The sequence below is a fragment of the Lepidochelys kempii genome, chromosome 3 (genome assembly GCF_965140265.1).
Source record: "Lepidochelys kempii isolate rLepKem1 chromosome 3, rLepKem1.hap2, whole genome shotgun sequence".
Classification (NCBI taxonomy): Eukaryota; Metazoa; Chordata; order Testudines; family Cheloniidae; genus Lepidochelys; species Lepidochelys kempii.
The window spans coordinates 205,390,285-205,412,884 of NC_133258.1; the positions used below are offsets into that span (position 1 = coordinate 205,390,285).

At 45.9% G+C, this 22,600-nt stretch overlaps 2 protein-coding genes across 4 annotated transcripts in view; both read left to right on the plus strand.

Moving 5' to 3' along the window:
* The window catches only part of CFAP61 (cilia and flagella associated protein 61), a 209,966-nt gene extending 197,917 nt beyond the window's left edge, over positions 1-12,049 (plus strand). For all 3 annotated transcript variants that reach the window (XM_073339783.1, XM_073339782.1, XM_073339785.1), the window contains 2 exons: positions 7,375-7,465; positions 11,601-12,049. In XM_073339783.1, the coding sequence (XP_073195884.1) occupies positions 7,375-7,465; positions 11,601-11,801 (292 nt within the window). In that variant the 3' untranslated portion in view covers positions 11,802-12,049. The remainder of the gene's footprint in view (positions 1-7,374; positions 7,466-11,600) is intronic.
* Positions 12,050-18,676: 6,627 nt separating this feature from the next.
* INSM1 (INSM transcriptional repressor 1) lies at positions 18,677-21,663 on the plus strand. Its single transcript, XM_073339771.1, has one exon. The coding sequence runs from the start codon at positions 19,130-19,132 to the stop codon at positions 20,603-20,605; it is 1,476 nt and encodes a 491-aa protein (XP_073195872.1). The 5' UTR covers positions 18,677-19,129; the 3' UTR covers positions 20,606-21,663.
* Positions 21,664-22,600: the final 937 nt, after the last annotated feature.

Genomic DNA, 22,600 nt, shown 5'->3' on the forward strand with positions numbered 1-22,600 from the left:
TATTTAAATATGGCACTTAGTGTCAATGCGAAAACATACATAGCTGGGGGGCAACCTAATGATAACCTATGGGTCTAATACAATGAATGCTTCAGATTAAATAGAGCTGTATATGTCATCCAAAAGATAATAACCAGTGGTGTGTTGCTGAATAGCTGAGCTGCTGTATTCTAAACTTGAAATTCTTGAAGGGTCAGAAATGTCTTTCCTAGAAATGAGCTACAATATTTAAGCCTAGAGTCTGATGGGATAGGACACAGTCTTCTGACCAGCTCTAGGTGGGCATTTTTAGCAGCTGTAGCTATTTGGATAACTACAAGGAATGCAGAAAGACACTATGATTATGATCCATCTTGATGATTGTAAGGCAGTCACCTTGATAAAGGGCGAAGTTATGGACATTGTGAGTGCTTTGAAACACTTCCTTCTCTGCACCAGCTAACTTCCATCTTTCCATGCAGCTGTTCTTCAGCTAAGTGCCAATGACTCCCAAGCCATACCTAAAACTTTGCCAACCCTATAGCTCAACCGTAGAGGTTCTAAGTAATGTCTTGATGAGACTAACAAAAGCCCCCATGCAAAAGTTTACCACGTAGCTTCCATAGGTGCTGAAACTAGAAGTGCTGGGGTGCTACCACACCCCCTGGCTGGAAGTGGTTTCCAACATATACAGGGTTTACGGTTTGGTTCAACAGCTCTCAGCACCCCCACTATACAGATTGCTGTAGCACCTGCGGTAGCTCGAAATGTGCTTGTTATCTTTAAACACATTGCAGTAGTGATGAATACTTTGCGTGGTCACTAGCATAAAAAAATGGAAAATATCATTCACTACAAAGGCAACCAAATGATTTTGAACACAATAAAATTTTCCCTGCAGTGCTCTCAAGTGAAATTTGCTATTTCCATGTGCAAGTCAAGCTATTTTTTACTTAATAATCACAATTTACATTTGAGCCAATATGAGCTGGCCAGCCTATATGAATAACGGCCACATGTGTCAGTCAGTTCAGGCCAAGATTTGTTGCAACAGCACAGGTGTTTGTCATACCAAATGTCCAGTGATAACACTGGGAAGTGGGGGAAGCAGAGTGTATAAGAGTGATGGCACACTCCAACATTTGGGGGGTTTTACTTTCCACCAGTGAGAAGGGTCTGGCAGACCCACTACTATTCACCTGGCTACATCCCACCTCCTAGATCAAGCCTTGCCAATCTTGAAAGGCTGCATGTCAGAACAACGATGGTTTCCATAAATGGTACCGCATAATTATAGGCTTACGGCGTATAAACAGGTGAGGAAAATTGCTTGGAATATTTTGGGTTATTTCAAATTCTGAACATTTGAGAACTGATATAGTATCTCCAAGATGTACCTGATCAGCCAGGTTTTGCATATTTACTGTATTTTAAAAATCCAATTTTTGTCAAAAATATGGTTAAAACTTTTTAAAAAAATCTTGCTTGGCTGTCCACTGAATTGCACTCTGTATAGGCAGCCATGCCCAGTGGTGTGGGCGTTAAACTTTACCACCCAGGAACTACACCCACTATAAACTTCTATTTCAGTTATGCTAGCTGGTTCTGTGAGCTGAGTGTTATGCTCCAAAACGGAACAACAGTCTACCCTGCACGTACTCTCTATCTGACTAATTGCATAAAGTTGGTGTGAGTGGCTGATGTAAACTATAGCAGCCTGGAAGCTGAGCTGATCTAAAGTGCAAAGCTAGTATGGCTCCTTTGAAGAGCAACACCTGAGTTGGTTGAAATATGGATTTTTCTGTGTTCCTCCTTAATCCCAACTTAAAACAGAGGAAAAGTACTCCTAAGTACATTAACAACCTCAGAGTTTGGGGCTCTGATGTGCCAGTCATCTATTGGCATACTTGGAGTGCTAAGTGAGGAAGTTGAGAATATTTAGGGCCTGATCCACATCCCACTGAAATCAGTGGAAAGACTCCCATAGAGTTCAGTGGAGTTTGGTCAGGTCCTTAGTGAACCATACTGTTGTGGCTGACCCTAAAAGGGGGGCATTTTATTGTATTAATGGTCGATTCACAGCTTAAACATGAGATTCTTCCAATGAGACTGCCTTTTATAAAGATATGAAAGTCAACGTCAAGAGATCCAAACTAATCCTGCTGTTTTAGACAGTGAATTATGACACTCAAACACACCCAGACAAATTTGTCCTGAGTGATAAATTTGTTAGGATTCTGAAATAAAGAGAATTGGGTGTGTGGGAAGCTGGAGGGAAGAGTGGGGAGAGCGGGAGTAGGAATAAGAAAATAACAGACCCTTGCTTTTTACTTTAATTTGATTTTATTATTGCTGCTATTATAAAAGGTTTTTTTAAGTGGACAACTGAACACCAAGCGGGGACTCTCTGTCACCATGGATAAATAACTCTAGCTGCAAGCACAGTGGTAACTTGTGCCAATATTTTCAAACGGCAGTTACGTACCCAGATCCAATTGATTCTTGGCAGGAACTGGGTGCCTAACTACCCTTTGTGCCTTTGAAAAGCCACCAGCCATCACCACACACACTCCTTGGTCTCATCTGAGAGCAGAGCCAAAAAATCGGTAGCATAAGGCAATATAGCAATGGTAGAAATCTTATAATATTTATCTATACAGGTTGTTTTCTACATTTGTTTAAATTATATTAACATGATTCTATTCTAGAAAAAAAACTGTCTCAACAGACACAAAATTCAGATCATTTAATAAACTCACCAGAAGGAAGAGGTTTTTCCTGGGTAGTTTAATGGGTCAGTAAGTCAGCCATTCCCAAAGTGTAGGGTGTACCTCAAAGACAAGCCAGCTTGGGGGACAAAAGGGCCCCTCAACTGTCCTCCAGAATCTCTGCTTGCTTGCTTGCTTTTTTTTAGGTACATTTTTGTCTGTTCTGGTTGTGAAGAAAACCTTGAAAGCATGACCTAAGTGTGCAGCAGCGTTTGCCAGGGAGTCTGAAACTATAGCGCTGAAGTACGAACTGCCATATTCATTACAGTTGGTGCTAACTCAGATGCCACTGATGACACTTTAAATGCCAACATTGTTAAATATACTACTGTTCATTGAAGTATGTGAAAAAGGAGGGGCTATATCATATTAAGAAAATCTACATAGCCTTACAACATCAGTGTTAAAAAACTATAAGTTGGGACACAGACACATACACACACACACACACACACACAGATTGGCTTAAAAATCATGAGATTTTAAAATGTAATGAATATTGGGTACTTTTTATTTACCTTTTGTGTGTGTGTGTGTCTTTATAATACACTTGAGTCATATTTTCAAGCTTTTCTCTACAACTATGATGGCTATTTTCCTTTTTTTATTTACTTATTTAATGAAAGCTAAAATTCTTCCACACTCATGGAAGTCCAGCAGCTGAGACGAAGAGAAACACAAACTATCACAAAATTCATGGTGAAAATCACAAGACTTCACAACATTATACTATCTACTCTGCATGATTGCTCATTTTGGACAGATCTTTAACAACTTATGGTGGGTTTGTGGTGGGGATGTGATTGGTTTAATTTTCCTGAAAGAGGGGCTCATCTTTCAGTGCAGGAGTGGGTGGTAAAAATGAGTGTCATGTCTATATTCCTTTTTCGGAGTATGCCTAAATGGCTAATAACCTGTGCCTGGCAGAATATGGGCTCTGTTGAGAGATCTGTAGTTCCTATTCTCTTTTTTTATCATTCACTACAGTTGCCCATTACTCAGATGTCATGGGACTTTTTTGATGTGATAAAGTTCTAATTAACCCTTTAATTATTTCTGTCATGGTTTCTTGTTGTGGATGCTGAGCTTGGCATTCTCAGTGTAAAAGTACCTCACAACTTTCAAAGTCTTTAGATATTTTTTTTTACATGTTCACATCCAAGGAAAGATCTAATGTCTTGGATGGTGTGGATGACTTAAGTGGTGCAAGTGCGGACAAGGGTCAGTGTGCTGTCCTCATTTCTTTTTTTTTAAAGTACCAGTAAGCATCAGAGAGCTACTGCTGCTTCAGAATTCTTGAAAAAAACATTGTCATATGAAAGTGGTGTATAGCAGTACATTAAATAAGAGTCTGGAGACTAAAAATAGATGGGTTTTGGAAGGGAATCTATTTACATGCAGATTTCAGAAATACCACATTATTATTTCCCAAGATTGGCCAACTTTATCTGCTCATTTTTATCATGTGTCGTCCCCCCCCTTTAAATTAAAAAGATTCAACTCCTATTGCATAGGATGCCAGTAGATAATTTTATTTTTTGTCCCCTTCATCTAATATAGGTTACACATCACAGATGAGGCAGAACAGACTTTATGTATTGTTTGTCAATGAAAGGAGAGAACAGCTTCCTAGCAACAAAAAGGATGTCACATATTGTCTTCAAAAGGAGACCATTTCACCCCATCTAGTTACAAATGCCTTCCAATGATAGCTTCTATAGATATAAAAGCCTACCAGCAGGGGATCCCCCCTTAAGAAGTGACCACGTTTTAAAATCGGTTATGCCCCTGGCAAACAGTCATCTTGTACATATTTAGCTTGATCATTTTGGCAGGTTATGAAAGACTAAATGGTGCAAACACATGTGGCAGATGCTGTTCTCATGATAGTTGAGGAGCCTCTGAGCTTCTGTTGGTAGCATGCCAGGTTCATCTTGTACACTGAAGAGCATTATACTTTCAAGCTTTCTACAGCTTGCCCTTAGGGACTACTGTTGAAGTGGTAATAAAATTTAAAATGAGCCAAAGAAAGTCAACTTGTTGGTTTGGCTTCAAGTGAATCGTTTTCATTATTAAACTTCAATTTAATGGAACATGTGTTGTATTCTGAGAGAGTAAATCTAAATATGGTTGTTAGAAAGGTGATTCTGTCTTAAGGATAAATATGCACTGCCAGAAAGGGAAGAGAATTGCTTATATATTAAAACACTCTGTAATGGTTGCATTTCTCCATTTGAAATAAGGTAAAGGAAATTTTGTATTAAATAGCTGGCTATTAGTAACCCCTGTACAACCAGGCTTGAAAACATAGACAAGAAATTGCCCACTTCCAGAGTAAACACATTTTTATTTGAGCCAAATACTGCAGGTTGGTGAAAAATTTCAGGCCTTAAGCTCCGAAATTTGGAAATGCTGTGATGAACTGTACAAGTATGAGTACCTGAAGATGTAGTTATCAGATGAACTGGTAGGAACAATAATACTCAGTATCCTCAAAGCATTGTACACACATAATTTAATCCTCATAACATCTCAGTGAGGTATGTAAGCAGTTTCATAAAGGCAGGGTGTTTAAAATACTAGCCTCAATCACAAGATGAAATCCATGTCAGGGGCAGAATTAAAACGTGTGAATTCCAGGCTCCCAGGTCTGTGCTCAGATCACTATTTCCTGCTCAATGGCTATTTCTCTGTTAAAACAGATTTACCAGTAATAATTGCACAACTAAAACTAAGATGCCAGGTGAAAATACAGGAAAAATATTTGGCTACAGGGCCATGCATGCCAGTGTAATGTGAGCATCTTTAATTATCTTGGTATGTCTTTTCTTGTGCCCCTCCTATCTTGCTTTGCCATCTAACTGTTGACATTAAATGGAAAATGTTTTGAGATGAGTTAGTTGTTTAAATGTTTTGGGAAACTCTTCATGTCTATGTATGTATCTTATAGAGATATGATAAATACATTTTAAAGTACATTTTTTAAAGTGGCTCTTAGAGCTGAGTTCAGCTTTTGTAAGATTTCAGCCCCAAATATAGAGATGAAATCAGTCTTGGTAATGTGCTAGCAGTGTGCTGCAAGATGCTCCTATGTCTGTCAAAATGGAAAGGTAAAGATGAATAGCAGTGGCAGTAAATATTTATATTGTGGAAATGTCCTTCATTCTGTTTGAGGCCCTATTGTGCTGGGTGCTGTACAAACACAGAAAAGAGACAAGCCCTTATCCAGAGGGCTTACCATCTAAAGAAACACCCGGAGGGAAGGAGATGGGGGTATAACACCCAAGTGGATGGGTGTGGTGAAGAATAAGAACAGCTCTGTTAGTTACATACTGTGGTGTTGATTGAGTCATTAATATCTGAAGTCCAATGAAGCTTTTATTTATAGAAAAGTTGCTGATAGGAAATATCACAATTCAACATTTATAAAAGGTTGGCTTCCTTTTAGAAAGCAACTGAATGCTGGTTTTCTGTGGAAATTGTCATTAAAATTATGTAATTTGAGTTTTTATTTTAGAAATTAATATATTTATTGTAAGGACATTAGGCCAAATCCCATCAGAGTTACACATGCAATATTGCTTATTCATGAGAGCAATCCCACTGATGTGAATAGACTACACGCTTCCAATGACACTGTTCACGTCTAAGGACTGTGGTCATAATTTTGCAAACATGTACATGCTTAACATCAGTGAGATGACTGAAATGAGCAAAGTTAAGGATTTGCGTAAGTGTTTGCAGGATCAGGCCCTATTTATCTGGTACCCAGTTTAATAATAAGTTACACTGATTCTTTTGGTCCTATTCTTTCTTCAGTGGGTCCTTTTAACTTCCATTAACATTAATGAGAATTGCATACACACATCAAGCAGAGAATATACCTCGTGTAATCTAAAGATTATTGACACAACCACAATTATTTTTCGTTATATAGGAAATAGAAATAAACAGCCATTTTCTGTGTCATCCAGTTGCCTCTAGCTGCATTTACAGTATCTACTTATATATCTTGTTATGGCCTTAACGATAAATAAATACTTACAGTTTTCTAACTTTTCACAGAAAAAGTGTAATGAATGCTTTCTGTCAATAGATATAATATAAATGTTAAGATAGTTCCTCTTAAGATAGATTCAATTTAGCTTTAGTGCACTAGTGGAAAGAACATATTGCAACACTGTGGTGGCCTGTTTTTCTGGCCTTTATTAATCCAGAAACCTTAATGATGAACAACATTTGTGTCATTGTCTACACAAATTTAATTTGTTTATGCAGGAGTTCAGTTAATCCTGCAATCTGCTTTTCTCAAATGAGGACAGATAATGGAGACACCGTTCTTTACAGGTCTTCAGGCTTTTAAATTCTGATAAAATCAGGATTCTTCACTGGGTCTTGCCACAGCTCTGAATTAAGCCACTTTAAATGTAATTACTGAAGCTGGCTGTACATCAGGAACATCCATTAAAAGAATTGATTGACCATGCTGTTACGGGAGGCATTTTATGAACAAACGATCATGATGGGTCCAGAACTGTAATTTATAAAAGCAAAAAAGCAGGTAAATACTTTATTAGTGGTTAATGAGAGGTTCACTGGATAACTAAATTTCTTCTTTTTCAACCAGCTATTTCAGGGAACCTTGGTCCATGGCCATCTATCATGATCGGTTTATTGATCTTAAGAAAGAACTGCGCCAAATCCTAATATCCAGCCAGGTAAGAAAAATGACTAGCAATTGCTTTTATTATTGGAGTAATTCGTTATTGTTGAGCACTTCTTTTTTTTTTTTGCTCCCATATTCTGCCTTAAATTTCACTTTTTTCTGTTTAATTACTCACTTTGGAAAGCCTAAATAGACATAGTCTATGCAGCATAAGGGAGATTCAGTAAATACTGGAAATTGCTCATTTTAATTATTTTTACAAATCTCAAAGTTGCTGGTAATGTTTTTTTCATCGTTTACCTTGCTCCATTTTCTTATGCAGCATTTTTATACCCCTTATATGTTTTCTAGTGCAAATTTGCCACTGAGACTTGGAATTCCCATTTCTTTAGTTAACACTGCTTTCCATACAGTTTTGTTCATTTTTTTGCATAATGATATAAAAGCACCCTACGAACCATCCTAAAATTTCAGATCCTGTGAGATGTAAATCTTTCTATAAGTACCTATGGCCACAAGCTACATAGCTGATAAAGTAACACAGAATGGCTTTTCAGTGATAGATGAAATTCCCAAATATAGGGATGGGGAGAAATTAAGACATTTGCTAATGTCATTTGCACTGTTGACCTGAGCATAAATTCATAGTAATTTCTCCATTTTTTCCTCTCCAAGTGTCTGACTCAAAACCCATTGAAGCCAATGGACAGGCTGCCACTTGATTCAGTGGACTTTGGATCAGTCCCTAAAGACAAAGTTGTAAACATATAATTGCCTCTAAACAGAATTTTTTCTCTACAATCTAAAGCTTGCTGCTGCCTAGTGGGTGGTTTAGTGCCATTCTACCGTATCCCTCCACATACCCCCTTCGCTTCTGTTTTACATATCGAAATTCTATATTCCTGCACTACTTTTTAATGGATTGCTGCAATTACCATACAAAATTGTTAACTGTGTATTGAGGTAACATCACACTAGTCTCTAGGAAAGGTTAAAATAAAATACAAAGGTGCTAGATAGTATTGTCTCTTCTGTTGTCATAATATGAAGAGTACTTAAGTGAAGTATTATTTTTAGATTTTCTTGAAAACAACTTACAAAGAACAGAAAATTAAATTCTAAGGAAAAAATTGTGCCTGAAGGTAGTGATTTTCTGCCCTGTTTCAGCAGTGCTTCCTGTATTGTAATGTGAACAGCTTATCTCTTATGTGCTATCTGTTTTATTGTCTATGGACAGCCTGGAAATGGTGTCTTACGTATTTCAGGATTACTGAATCCGTCATGCAAACTGTCTCTTGTGAGTTAGTCATGACACACACACGCAAGTAGTCCTGTTGAGATCACTGGGACTACTCCTATGAATCAGGATTACTCACATGAGAGAGGGTTTACAAGATCAGGTCCTATATCTGACAGGGTGAATGCACATTTGTCATTCCCTTTGTCTGTTTTTATTCTAATTCCCTTCACACAGGTTCTGATATTTAGAAACACTAAGTTTAGTAAATATGTATCTCCTATGTCTGTTTGTACAATACTGAGCACGCTATCAAGTGCTTAATAAATACATACTGCACCGTTGGAATATATCAAGTGTCTTTTAAATTGTCATTATATAATTTGGGAGCAGGAGGACCAGGACCTTTACTACCTGTTGCTCATATTCCAGTTGACCAAGGCATTCAAATAAATGTTCAGTCAAATGCAAAAATAAGTAACATAATAAGTAAAAATGTTTAACTAGCATTGTTATAGTTGAGATTGTAAACTACAAAAGTCAGGAATTTTAAGTTCTGATTACCATAGAAAATGGAACTCAATTAAAATGTAACAAGACATACAGTAAGAGAAACTAAGACATGCATAAGAGCCAAGTTAGAATAATTGTGTGGACCATGTCTGTGAACTTGCGTGTTTAAATTCTCAACCATAACATTGTATTTATTTGAGTGTCTTGCACAGGATGTTCTTCATCTTCAAAAGCCGATCATGCTTTGAATATTTACCCATTTTGTAGGATCCCAAACATGTATTTATTTCAACATGCAGCGCTCCAGCTACGTAGACTTGCAGATGATAGAGCTGAGGTTTTGCACCTCCATCCAGGGCTAGATTCACAAAAAAACTGAGGCATGGTGATGCTGAGTATTACCACATTTAACCTGAAGGGCAGCTAGAAAATTGCTGGGATTCACAAACCTGGGTTTGGCACCTAGGCTTCCCGTGAAAGGAGGGAGAAGGTGCCTCAGAATGGATTCACAAAAGCCAGCATGCTGGGTGTCTCTTGCCTAAACTAGCCAATGGGAGATGCCAGGGAGAGGGGTGTGTCCTCAGCCCCTCCCTTCTCAGCAAATTTGGCACCTAAATCTAGAGAGGCACCTCCTTCTGCTTGGGTTTCTCAGCTACACACCCTGTCCTGGAGTTAGGCACCTATGCTGATTGTACAAGAAGCTGGAAGGGGACGGGAGAATAGAGAACATCTCTCATAACTTTAAGCCCAGAGGTCAGGGTACTCACCTGAGATGTGGAAATCTCCCACTTCAAAGGGATTCCCCACATCTCAGGTGCAAGCCCTTACCACTGGGTTATGGGATATTCTGGTGTTGGGTTCCCTCAGTCTCTCCTGTTGAAGCTGCTGCACTGTGAATAAATAATTTTAAAAGTAACTGGAGGTGGGAGACTTGATCCTAAGTCTTCCAGCTGTCAGGTGTGTGCTCTGACCACCAGGCTCCAGAGTTATTCTTCGTTCTTGTATACGCTCTCGCTCTGGTCCAGTGATTCTTTTATTATTTCTCCATAAGAACAACTTCAACAGGAGAGACTCAGGGAGTCTCACATCACAATATCCTCTAGCCCCGTAGTTAGGGTACTCACCTAAGAGGTTGTGGATACCTGTTCAAATGCCATCTTTCCCCCTTAGGTGAAGAGTCAACTCCCAGATGAGTACTTCAGCCATGGGGCTAAAAGTTATGAGGGAGGTCCTCCCCAAGCCATTTTATGTAAGCTCGCATATAGAGGCCTGATCTGGTAGGCAAGTTCTTAGTCTGCTTTACAGATGGGGTCCCACAGAGGAGGTAAGCAGAGGAACACTTACCTTCCCCCCAATTCATGCGTTGCTTTGGGGCTGAAGCGTCCAGACATCTAGAGCAGAGCTGTAGTGTGCATGCACAGACGGAGCAAAATAGGTGCCTAGGAATGTTTATCATGAAACTTCAGGTGCCAAGTGAGTTTAGGCTCCTACAAGGTGCAGTGGTAGCTGAGCAGGGATTTTGTGAATCCCACTCAGGCCATATTCTGGGTTTTAGGCACCTAAAGTGGCAGCTAGGTACCTGAGTCCTTTTGTGAATCTAGCCCCAGCTGTTAAAGTATTAATAGAAAATTGTATAGTACACATGTGCAGTATGAGCTTTCCAAGCAAAGGCACTTGTCTTCAATAAGAACCACTAACCTGGTTTTCACATGGCAGCTGGGGTTAACTGGAAAATCAGGCCACACGTTGCTTGCAAATTCGACCTTTAAAAACATAAACCGTTCTGAACTATCTGAGCACCAGAACTGTGTCTGGAAATTCAATTTCTAAGAAATTCAAATACTGAAATTGTTGTTTCTTGCTCAAGACATTTGTCAGACTTCGTACACACATTATATGTATATCTGTCCATACACACACAGAAGCCTTTTGAACTGTAAATAGGTGAGAATTTTCAGACCAAAAGATTAAATTAACACCTAAATTTATGGTCTTATCAAAGTGTCCTTTGAGCCATTAGTGTCACCGCACTGCCACAGTGTGATAATCCTTCCACTGCGTTCCTGATAGCTATTGCCACCAAACACCCCCTTCCTCATCCAAGGAATGTGGCGACCAGCTGTCTCTATATTTGTTGCCAGGGAGAATGAAGGGTGAAAGGCAGGCTTCAATGTCTGCCTCAAACGAGCGGCCTAATATCAACAAATCCTAATGTATCTGGTGCCTGAGCCTTGAAGACTGTTGCTGAACTAAGTCCATCGAGTTGTACAAACCATTGAGTTCTGTTACATGTATTTGTTTCTCTAGTGCTGTTTGGAAATGTGTGTGCATATCCAGCCTGCCTGTTTTAGTGTAGTAGAAGCTAGTGTAGCTATACCTGCCCACAATGTTTTGTCAAGTCAATGCTGCTTTTTCAGCTTATTCCTGTCTTTTACAGGTGGATGGCCTTCCATCACTGGACCAGCTTGTTCACCAGATAGTGGATGGCGAACTCATTCTTTCTGAAAAACCAAAGCAATACCTCAAAAGGTTCTTTCAGCAAAATATCTACAAGAGACTGGTGGAGGGAAGCATCCTCAGTTATCTGAACTACAATAATTACCACCTGCCTATGTATGCATGGCCAGGGATTGTTTAGTTATGATTGGCTAAATGAGGCTCGCTTTTCACTCTTGATCCATAGGGCCCCTGACTCCCAGCCCCTCTCTTAGGGAGCACTGAGATGGCTTCCAGCCTGAGGCTGCATTCAGCGAGCACCATGAAATGTTCTCTTTCAATTCTCCAGTAGGTGGAGCGGGCCTCGGATTCTCCATTCAGCAGGCACCATCAGGCCCGGGCCCAGCCATTCCTATGCAAAGCTGGCCTGGCTTTTCAACAATAAAAGCCCGCTCCTATCAGCCCTGCCTAGTTCGTGTTGATTTGATCCGGGCCTGGCCGGGCTCCTGGTGGCTTCGCCAGGAGCAGCCGCAGTTTGGCTGCGCGGGGGCAGGGGTTGGAGGCCGGCTCCCTTGCGGGCCGGGGGGGCTGGGCCGGCAGCCCCCGCCCCGCTGGCAGATGGCCGGTGGGGGCTGGAGATCGCCGTGTGGCTGCTGAATTGTTCATGGCCCGCGCGGCCGGCCAGAAGGTGCATTGTGGCGGGGGGAGGGGGGCGCGCCAGTGGGCAGCCTCGTGACCCAGCAGCTGCGGGGTTAACTCCCTGGCTGGAGGCGCCTCGGCAACCAGCTGACCAATGGCCGCCGGCGCTGGGCTGCGCAGCCAGCCAATCGGCAGGCGAGCGCCCAAGGCGGGAAAGCTGAAGCCAGGCACGGAGCCGGGCTGAGGCGCTCCGGCCAGGTGTCGTCTCGCGCCCGGGCCTGGGACGGGCCGGCGCCGGGCTCGCGGGCGCTGCCCGGCATCCTGCGATGGCCGCGGGGGGGGGGCGAGAAGGGGAACCGTGACCGGGGGCGGCGCTCCTCTCGCCGCTCAGCGGCATCCCTTCTTCACACGCCGCCCCCCCGGGCCTGTTTAACGAGCCGGGGCAGCCGCCGCGACGCCCTTCTCAGCGGGGTGCTTGTCCGCTGTCACCGCCTCACTGCGTCACTCCTCAGGAAAAAACATGTCCGCGCCTGGGCGAGCACGGGGCCGGCGCCCATTGCGAGTTAGGCAGGGAGCGGGCCCTAGCGGATGCTGACTTCGGGCGAGAGTCACCAGGCACCCCGGAAAGGGAGCTGGCAGGGTGGGCTTGGAGGGACTCGCTTCCCGGCCGTTGTTTAAAATGCACCCACGCTGCAGAGGGCCGAGCGGCCGCGAGCACAACCTGGACCGAAGTGCAGCCGCAGGAACAAAGAGAAGGCCCCGGCCGTCAAGGAGCGGGCCAGCTCCTGCCCATGGACGCTGCTGCGTGGGGCATACGCTCCTTTGGGCAGGGGCAGTAGCCTCCCAGCACCCGCAGAGGACAAGCGTGTTTCTGCCCCATACACAGAGCTGTTGAAACCCCCCCCCTCCCCCAAGCGGCATAAACTCTGGCAGCACAGGGAGACAGCTACACGGATTAATTAAAAAAAAAAATCCTATGTGGCACATGAAACTAGTCGCTCTGCTGTCCCATGTTTCCAATCTTAAAAAGCGTGACGCTAAATGAGCTTTTGCATCGCAACAATGACTGACGAATGTAAGTGAAAAAAAGATGCTGCCGTAATCCCAGCACGCCTGGTTTTCTCTGTATAACGAATACAGCCCCAAAAAGGGAGATGAAAAAGTTAAAATATTCTTTGCAGCGGAAGATGTAGAACACGTCTATCACTATTCAGACATAGCGGGGGGGGGGGGGAGGGCTAGGAACCGGGGCGGGGGGGGCGAAGCCATGTGTGAGTAGCTGTTGATTGTTTTCTGGTTGAGAGAAGTGATGATAAGCCTGGGCTAAAGTGTACGTTGCTCGTGTGGGGATTGCTCGTGTAACCTGCAGCTGTATGCTAATGATAATAGAAACAAATCCGCTGCCTCCCCCATTAAACAGCGAGGAGGCAGGGACGCACACATCACTGAACAAATACACTCGCACTAGACAAATAAAATACACATACACACACACCAAAACCAAGAGAGAAAGAAACAAGAAAGGGGCAACCCACTCACCAGCATGTGGCTCGATGTGAATCTCAGTTATTCTCTCCTACTTATCTTTACAGGGTATTGCCTGATCACTCAGTTTTAGGACATGCTTATTGGGGAGGCTAAAGGAAATCAGTGCTGGATTGCTGTGTGACACGACTGAAAGGTAACAGTCTTTAGGGTGTTTGTCATGCTGGTCCTGCAACAAATGCCATCGAGTCCTGTTCTCTCACACTCGGGTATTTACTTTTTCCCTCTCTTCCCAGAAACGGTGATCAATTTACCCACCCTGGGCTGAAAAAAAACAAAACTTTCCGTTCATTTAGGCCTTTGGGCAGCTATGCCTGAATAGCATAAACAAATCGCCATAAATACGCCACTTAAAGAGAAAGCTCCTCTACCCAGTATACTTTGCGTAATAAAAGAACTGCTCTCTTCCCCCGCATACAGCCTCCCCCCCCCAAAAGCTGAATAATGGGAGCAGAGCAGATTGCCATTGGGGGATACTTGAAACTTAAGCAATAGAAAATACTTCAGGTCTTTTTCTTCTGGTAGCTGGGTGAAATGGAACAGACTCGTGGGCTCTCTCTTGTTTTCTCTCGCTTTCATGTAGTATTCTTTTGTGTGTAATTATTTAAACGGGAGATCCATAGCAGCTTTATGCTAATCTGCTGAACAAAGGGAGCGGGGCGGGGGAGAGGGGAAGGTGAATAGAAGGCGCGGGGGGGAGGGAGCGGTTGAGGGATTCGCGTGTCTCTCGCGTGGCCCGCAGACAGACACAACAATCGCTAATTCCTCCAAACGCGCTGCGCTCGCTCCCGAGCCCTAGGTCAAACAGTAGCAACCCAGCAATTGTTTATGCGTCATGCAACAATGGGGGTTAGAAACCTGATGAACCTTTCTGATTGCAACCTACAAGGTGTGTGTGTGTGTGTAAAACAATCTCTGGTCAGCTTGATCCGTACAAAAATGGGGTTTGTGAATCTGATGAAACGGTCTGACAAGGGGGGTGTGGGTGTGTGGAAGTAAAAATCTGTAATCCACTTGATACTTACACCAGGAAGGGGGAAAGGTCGATTTTAAAAAAACATCTAATCGGAGGCAGGGCTCTGCTCTTTGCAGGTCACACTTCAGCCCAATTCTGGGTTTGTTCCGCCAAACGCATGAGGCTGGTGCTGTGTTGAGTAATCAAAACCGCTCTGCGCCTGTCGGCTGATACAGGGAGGCATGCTTAAAATCTGGAGTAAAGTAGGCAAATCAATAAAGCTGAGGGGTGGACAAACCGTTTAGCCGTTCGCTCCGATGCGCTCGCAGGAACATTCAAAATAGCAAACTCCTTGACCCAAACTGGCTGTGCTCTCCCCCCCCCCCCGCCCCGCAATGCCTTGTCACAGGACAGGGTAATAGGGGATCTTGTGGAAACGCGTCTCCCCAGCAAGCCTCGCCAAAAGGAAAACGCCATGCAATTGAGCTTTGCTGCCACTGATTTTCCATCTTGGCAGAATACAAACGAAACCGAGCGAGAAAAACACAACATGCCTTATTCCCTTAAAAAAAAAAAAAAAAAAAAGTTGCAAAACGTGGCGCTGAACTGACTCAAGACTGGATCTCTTTGTGAAAGCTGGGCTCTGTTTCAAACAGGAATCCATTCAGAGGAGGCTTATGGCCTGTGTCACACAGGAGGTCAGACTAGAAGATGACAGCGGTCTCTCCTGGCCTGAGGAGCTATGAAATATTCCCTGTGCAAATTCCCACATATGCCGTTGGTCTCGTCTTGCTTGTGAAGGGAACTGGGCGCAAACAAAGTGGTTTGTAAGGGAAGGGGGCGGGGTGGACTCAGCTGGGAATCCCCTGGGGGAAACGTGGAAGTTTTCTGCTGAAGACAAAGAGTTAAATAGGGTTGGAAGAGAAGCTGCTTTGTAGTTTTAGAGGGACTCATTCAGTTCAAACGCTTCAAAAATAACAGTCACGTCTTGAGTTTCAGACACTGATACTATTTGATTTTTTAAAAGGCTCTGTTTATCACAACTGACTGGACAGCGCCTTTCCCCAGATCGGTGCTAAAGTCATTATTACTGGTATGTTGTGCCGCTTCATGCAGCGTGCCGTAGTGCCCGCGGGGTGCTCAGGTCGGAAGCTGCCCAAATGGAAAGGAAGGCCCAGTCCTTGCCCCGAAGACTCCCCAATCAAAAACGGCTTTAGGGTTCAACGCAAGCCGTGTTGTCTGGTGAGCCATAGCGGCCGTGCGAGAAGTACTGCACAGCCCAGCAGCAGCTCCAACTGTCAGATGATGCACACTGCTGCACCTGCTTTTGAAGACGGGTGTCTCCCCCTCCCCAACATTTTTTTCCACTCTGTTGTTGTGAAAATTAGTTTAGAATACTTGTACCTTTCAAGTTGCAATTAATCTTTACCGTAGTACACGACTGAAAGCAAGGAGGGGTTTTTTGTTTTGTTTTGTTTTTTTCAAGCTGGCTGGGGCTAGCAAAACAACAAAAAGAAACGGATCCTTTGACTCGAAGTATCTCAATAGGGTTCAATAGATTCCCTTTGGTTAATTCATAGCACTGTTTGAATTCGCTGTGCTGCAACGGGTTTTTGTCGGGTTTTTTTTTTCTTTGCATTCAGCTTTTTAAGGTTAGGTATTTTGACTTATCTCTTTTAATGAAAAAGAGTGCCTATATTCCTCACATATTATAGAGCAGGAGAAGAGTCTGAGCAACTACAAAACTAGCCAAACTGGAACCTACAGAGTAATAAAACGGGGAGAAAGTAATTGGGGCGGGGGGCAGTACCGCTTCTTCTCTGTCGTTATAGACGCAATATAAATCAGGATTAAAACGGCTAACATCAGTTGCATTTGGATTAGCAGGCATTTCTGGATGTTTGCAATATAGGCAGGAAAAAAATGTTTGATTAGATCCAGTATGAGGCTGATGTGGTGGGGAAGGGAAAGAGCGCTATGGGCCCATAAACATTTTTCTCGTTTTCCCCAATGGTCTGTCATTAACTGACTGTTTGCCCGATAACGAATGGCAGGCAACATATGAATTATTACACTAGGGTCTAGCTTACATGATTATTATCTGAGAGCTACCTTAAATTCCCAATCCTGCAGACACGCACGTGCTTCACTTAACTTTATTGCCGTGACAATAAAGCTTTGGCAAAAGCGTTCAAGCATCCTCAACATCAGCCCATTTATTTTGGTGGTCCATGCCCAACCCTGGCACTGCGCAACTAAGGGCAATGAGTAACCTACAAGCAAAAAATACCACCATGTAGCTCGGCTAACAAACTTCAGCGTTAGGGCACTGGGGTGAGGGGGAAGGGGGGGCTAAGACATTCCCTTCGATTAGGAGCAGACACAAGACTCACACGGGAAGCCTGAGCAGGCTACCTGGCTTTCGATCCAGTTCTTCTAAGGGCTGGGGGGGACAGGAACAGAGAAAATCATTGCCACTTTTTCTTATCCCTCTCCTACTTCTTTCTCTAGACAAGATTATAGGACAAGCAGCTCTGGGAAGGTTTTATCCCATACCCGTGTAACAGGTATTATTGCCTGAGACTTTTGTCCATGCTTTTCCTTGAGCAATCTGTGGAGTGACAGAGAGAGCCTTTAGAAGGATAACGCCTTTTGCGTCCCAAATGTAGCAGGGAGGGAGGCGGGGTATTGGGGTTTTGTTTGTTTTTTCGCTCTTATGACTTCTGCTGGCTGGCGGGTGTGTGTGTGTGTGTGTGTCTTGTGCTATTGCAGCCGCTGCCTTGTCTGGTGGACAGATTTCTCTTCTCTCCACCGCCCTCCCGTCTTTCTCCCCCTGCCCCAGCCCAGCAGCACGCGTCTCTTTCTCGTCCAGATTGGCCGCGGGTCGCATTCAATAGAAAGAGGTTAATTTCCTTCACAAAGGTGAAGGGGGTGAGGCTTTGGGAAGCTACTGTGCAGAGACAGACAGACCCTTTCTTTATTTTTTAGCTACTTGATTAGACCCCTTGATTTAGCATCTGATGTCAAACAGCAGACAAAATGCACCAACTGAATTAAAATGCATGAGGCCGCAGAGGATCGTGTACAAGAAGTTTGTCAGATATATATAATGATAAACTAGAGATGCATTGTAATAATAAATAACACTGAGGTTGACACACTGTGCTAAGTGGTAGAGGCTTCATTTACCAGAATGAGTAATTGTATTTTCAGTAATTTAACAAAAGTTTTTTTTCTTTTGTAATTAAAGCCTCCCCCCAAGTCTTACACCCCGCCCCCCCTCACCAGCGCCCAATCTCTTCAACTCCAAAGTGTACCAATTCAACAATTTGCTTTGCTGATAAAGTGTTTATTTACGGTCAGAACATTTCCAAGAGATTCTGGACAGGAACAGCAGTGCTGGATTTTATGAGCGCTTCAGACTAGAATAACCAGTATACCAGCATGTATGTTTCTTCTCGAAATGGCTTCCCATCAGTTCCTGAGGACACTTCCTTGCCAGTATATTTAACGTCCTAATTTTCAGACTCCAGTGGCAATCTCCTAAAATGTGTTGTTTGCAATTATACGCCCCCCCCCCAGCATTTCCTTAGGGGTGAGAGCTTTTAAACAATTCAGAACCTACATTTTCTTTCTCTTCTCCCCCACTTCTCCAGTTTGCATATTGAACCCTCCTGACATATTTCTGACCATTCTTCTCCTTTGTTGCTATTTTGCTCCAGAACCGCGGGTAATCCCCCCGATTTGAGATGCTGCTCATTGTCATGCTGATGGACATTTCCATTTGGCAGATCTGTGCCCCCCGGAGGAGACACACAAAGGCCAGGCACGTGTGCCTTCCTATAGAAAACCATCAGACCGTGAAAAGAGGAGGGGCCAGGCGTGTGCCTTTAGCCGGGAGGGGCCAGAAGTAAATGGGGGGAAAGGAGGAGGGGGGGAGAGAAAGGAAAGCGAACGAGAGAAACCCCTCAGGTACATCTGCTGTACCTAGCAAGCGACCCCGCTGTCCCTGCCCCTTTCTGCGAGCCTGCACCCTCCCACACTCCTCCAATCCATAGGAGCCGCAGGAAGCGCTGATTGGCTCGGGGATGGAGCAGGAGGCTCGAACAATGGCATCCTCTCCCCTTAAAAAGAGTGCAGCGATCCGGGCAGGGGCAGACGGGACCCATTTGCGGGGCGCCCACCAGACAACAAGTGCAAAGGGGGACCAGCAGCAGCGGCACGTCGGGGGTCTGTCCCTCTGCTGCTGAGCCCGGACTGGATGGCAGGAGCAGGCAGCAAAGCCTGAGCGAGGCAGCCGGCTGGAGCCAGACGCACAAGCCTTTTGCTGCAGATCCGCGCCCCTGTCGCCGTCGCCTCAAGTGCCTTCCCCGCCGGCCCAGCCGCCAAAGATGCCCCGGGGGTTCCTGGTGAAAAGGAACCGGAGGGCCACGCCGATCTCCTACCGGGTCCGTTGCGGCCAGGAGGGTGAGCCTGAGCTGCTGCTGTTCGCCGGCGGCCAGCAGCTCTGCTCCCAGCCCCTCCCCTGCGCCGGCCTGGATCCGGCGGCCCCCCCAGCGCCCCGGGAGCCGCCGCCGCCCCCGAAACCCGTGCAGTTCGGCACCCCCGAGGCCGCGTGCCAGGCGCTGTACAGCCCCACCCGGCCGGTCAGCAAGGAGCACGAGAAGAAATCCTTGGAGCGCAGCTTCAACCTGGGCTCGCCGGTCTCCGCAGAGTCCTTCCCGGCCCCGGCGGTGCCCAGCACCATGGACCCGCTGCTCTTCGCCCCGGCCGAGCTCAAACTGTGGGTCTCCTCCTCCAGCCCCGCGGAGACCAGCGGCCCCCAGCGCAGCACCCCGAGCGACCCCCACAGCGAGACCCGCTGCAGCGCCCAGGGCATGCCCAGCAGCACCCACGGTGACACCCACTGCAACGGCCAGGCGAGCGCCGGCACCCGCAGCCTGTCCGCCCTGCTGCCCCCCTCCGCCTCCTCGGGCCGCCCCCAGCCCAAGCGGCCCCCCGCCGGCTCGGAGCCCGGCAAGCACAAGCCCCCGGCCGCTAAGAAAGCCAAAGCCATCCGCAAGCTGAACTTCGAGGACGAGGTGACCACGTCGCCGGTGCTGGGGCTGAAGATCAAGGAGGGGCCGGTGGAGCCGCCCCGGGCGCGGGGGGCGGGCGGGCCGGGCCCGCGGCCGCTGGGCGAGTTCATCTGCCAGCTGTGCAAGGAGGAGTACGCCGACCCCTTCGCCCTGGCGCAGCACAAGTGCTCGCGCATCGTGCGCGTGGAGTACCGCTGCCCGGAGTGCGACAAGGTCTTCAGCTGCCCGGCCAACCTGGCCTCGCACCGCCGCTGGCACAAGCCGCGGCCGGCCCCCAGCGCCCCGCCGCCGCCGCCGCCGGCCGCCAAGGCGCCCGAGGAGCGGCCGCCGCCCAAGGAGGCCGGAGGCAGCGGCAGCGAGCGGGACACGCCCAGCCCCGGGAGCGGCGGCGGCGGCGGCTCGGAGTCCGGCTCCGAGGAGGGGCTGTACGAGTGCCCCATCTGCGCCCGCCGGTTCCGCCGCCAGGCCTACCTCCGCAAGCACCTGCTGGGCCACGAGCCGGGGCCCGGCCCGGAGAGGCCCGGCCCGGAGGAAAGCCCCAGCCCCGGCCCCGGCGCGCCGGCTGCCAGCGAGTGCCACCTGTGCCCGGTGTGCGGGGAAACCTTCCCCAGCAAGGGCGGCCAGGAGCGGCACCTGCGCCTGCTGCACTCGGCGCAGGTCTTCCCCTGCAAGTACTGCCCGGCCACCTTCTACAGCTCGCCCGGCCTCACCCGCCACATCAACAAGTGCCACCCCTCGGAGAACCGGCAGGTCATCCTCCTGCAGCTGCCCGTGCGCCCCGCCTGCTAGGCCGTGCCTTCCCCCTCCTGCCCCCCGGGCTGCAGCCTGGCAGCTGCCTCGGACCGGCTTCGCCCTGCAGAGCCGAGCTCTCCAGGACCCCGGCTGATCCCCCCGCCCCTCCTCCAGCGCCTGGTTTATTTATAGATGAAAACAAAGGGGCTGGGGGGGGGGAGTAATAATAAAATCCACTTGTGCCAGTGTCTCCTTGGTGGTGATTCCTCCGTCCTTGCTACTGTAGCTCAGTCTCTGAAAAGCAGCCCCTCTTTGATCGCTAGCGGGATCACGGTCCCCTTAGGAAGTCTCTCTGGTTTTCCTCTGCCCCCATCTCTCTGTGTACGTAGCCTAGGGGTTGGGTTGGTTGGTGGTTTTATTTTTATTTTTTAAAGTCAATCTCGAAGAATAATGCCTTTATATTTCACAGGCTGTAAACTGAATTTACCACATGATTAGCTTTATTATGGCTTGTGAACTGCTGGAAGCTGGCTTTACACCCCCACCCCCTTTTATGTGAACAAATAAAACTGCTTCATTTTGTTTTCTTTAGTATAGCCACAAATGCCTTGACTCTACTGTTGATGGTCTCCAGAATATGCTGTAGAAACTGCCTTAAATATTACCTGCCAACTTTCTTTTTTCGATTGTTTGTCCTTAGCGAGGTAGAATCACGAGCTGACTATATGTATATGTTGATTTGAGTAATTGTTATTTATTCTTTATTTATTTATATTATGAAGATTGATATTATTTGATCGTGAATATTTTGATGCGCTTTTCCCCTTCCCCGTCCTGCCATTTCACTGTGCATTTTAGAAGAAGATCTTGTTCTAAAGGGATCTGCTAAAAGGTTTTAACTTTTCTACCTAGAATAACACACAATCTTGACCATTTTATCCTGCTCCAAGGGCGCAGACAGCTCTTGTGCAACCGACAGCTCTTACTTTTAGATGCAATCTCTTTTCTACACACATTATTTTCTTAACTGTTAGCTATTTATAGAATGCTTCAATAGAACTGTTTCAACTGTATAACTATTTACTATTCAAATAAAATATTTTCAAATTCAAGTACACATCCTTTCACGTCTCATATTTCTCATTAATCAAAGCCTTCCTACTTTTCTTTAACGAAGACTAATCTATTCATTTAAGCTTAAAAGAAGTAAGAGCTTAACAGAGCCCGCTGTGGTATATAAAATATCGCTCTGGTGATTATTTTTCACACACCCTCCTTTGAAGGTGACTTAGCAAGCTAAAACCTAGGCAGCCTAGTTACACCTTCCCCTACAGCTTTAAACCCGCCAAGAAGAACGAAGCTCTTTAGGCATTTGCTAAATCGTTATTTCTTTGAGCGCGCAGCTTGGGAGACCAGAGGAGTTTGTCCATCGTTTGGTAAAATTACCAGGAAGCAAATTACTGTAAACCAACGCCTTACAAAGGGGAAGGGCTAAAGCTGAGGTCAGGCTGGCTAATCCCCTTTCTCTTGCTAATTGACAGTTCCTCACCGAGGGCTGCCTCATGGCCTGGGCCTGAATCAACCAATACGTTAGCTCCAGCCCCAAATCACAAACACAGTACAGCTAATGTTTTTTTATTAAAAAAACCAACAGCCCTCTGTTGTAACGATCAGCGCTAGCATATGGCTTGTAAGCGCGCTCAGCTGATCCGTGGCGAAGGTGAAAGTGAGCGCTCCAGACTTCAGCCATCTCAACTTTCATTTCACTAGTGCCAGGGTCTAACCACCGGCATAGCCCCATTGCAGAAACCTTCACCCGCTCGGCTTCGGGGCCCCAGGTGAGAAAGTTTACTCTAAAGCACTTCCTATTCTCGCCTCGCGGGGGGCGGGGGGAGCTAGATACATGCACTGCCCACCACATTGAAACTACTGGCCGAAGGGTTTGGAGCCGAACAGAAACAGCGGGAAATCACGGTGGAGACACTCTCAGAGTAAATCTCACTTGTTTTGTTTTCCCCCGCCACCAGCAGAGCGACTGCCCTTAACCCTGGC

What these genes read in the sequence shown, in the direction of transcription:
- INSM1 (XM_073339771.1), top strand. Translation starts at nt 19,130, where the DNA reads ATGCCCCGGGGGTTCCTGGTGAAAAGGAACCGGAGGGCCACGCCGATC.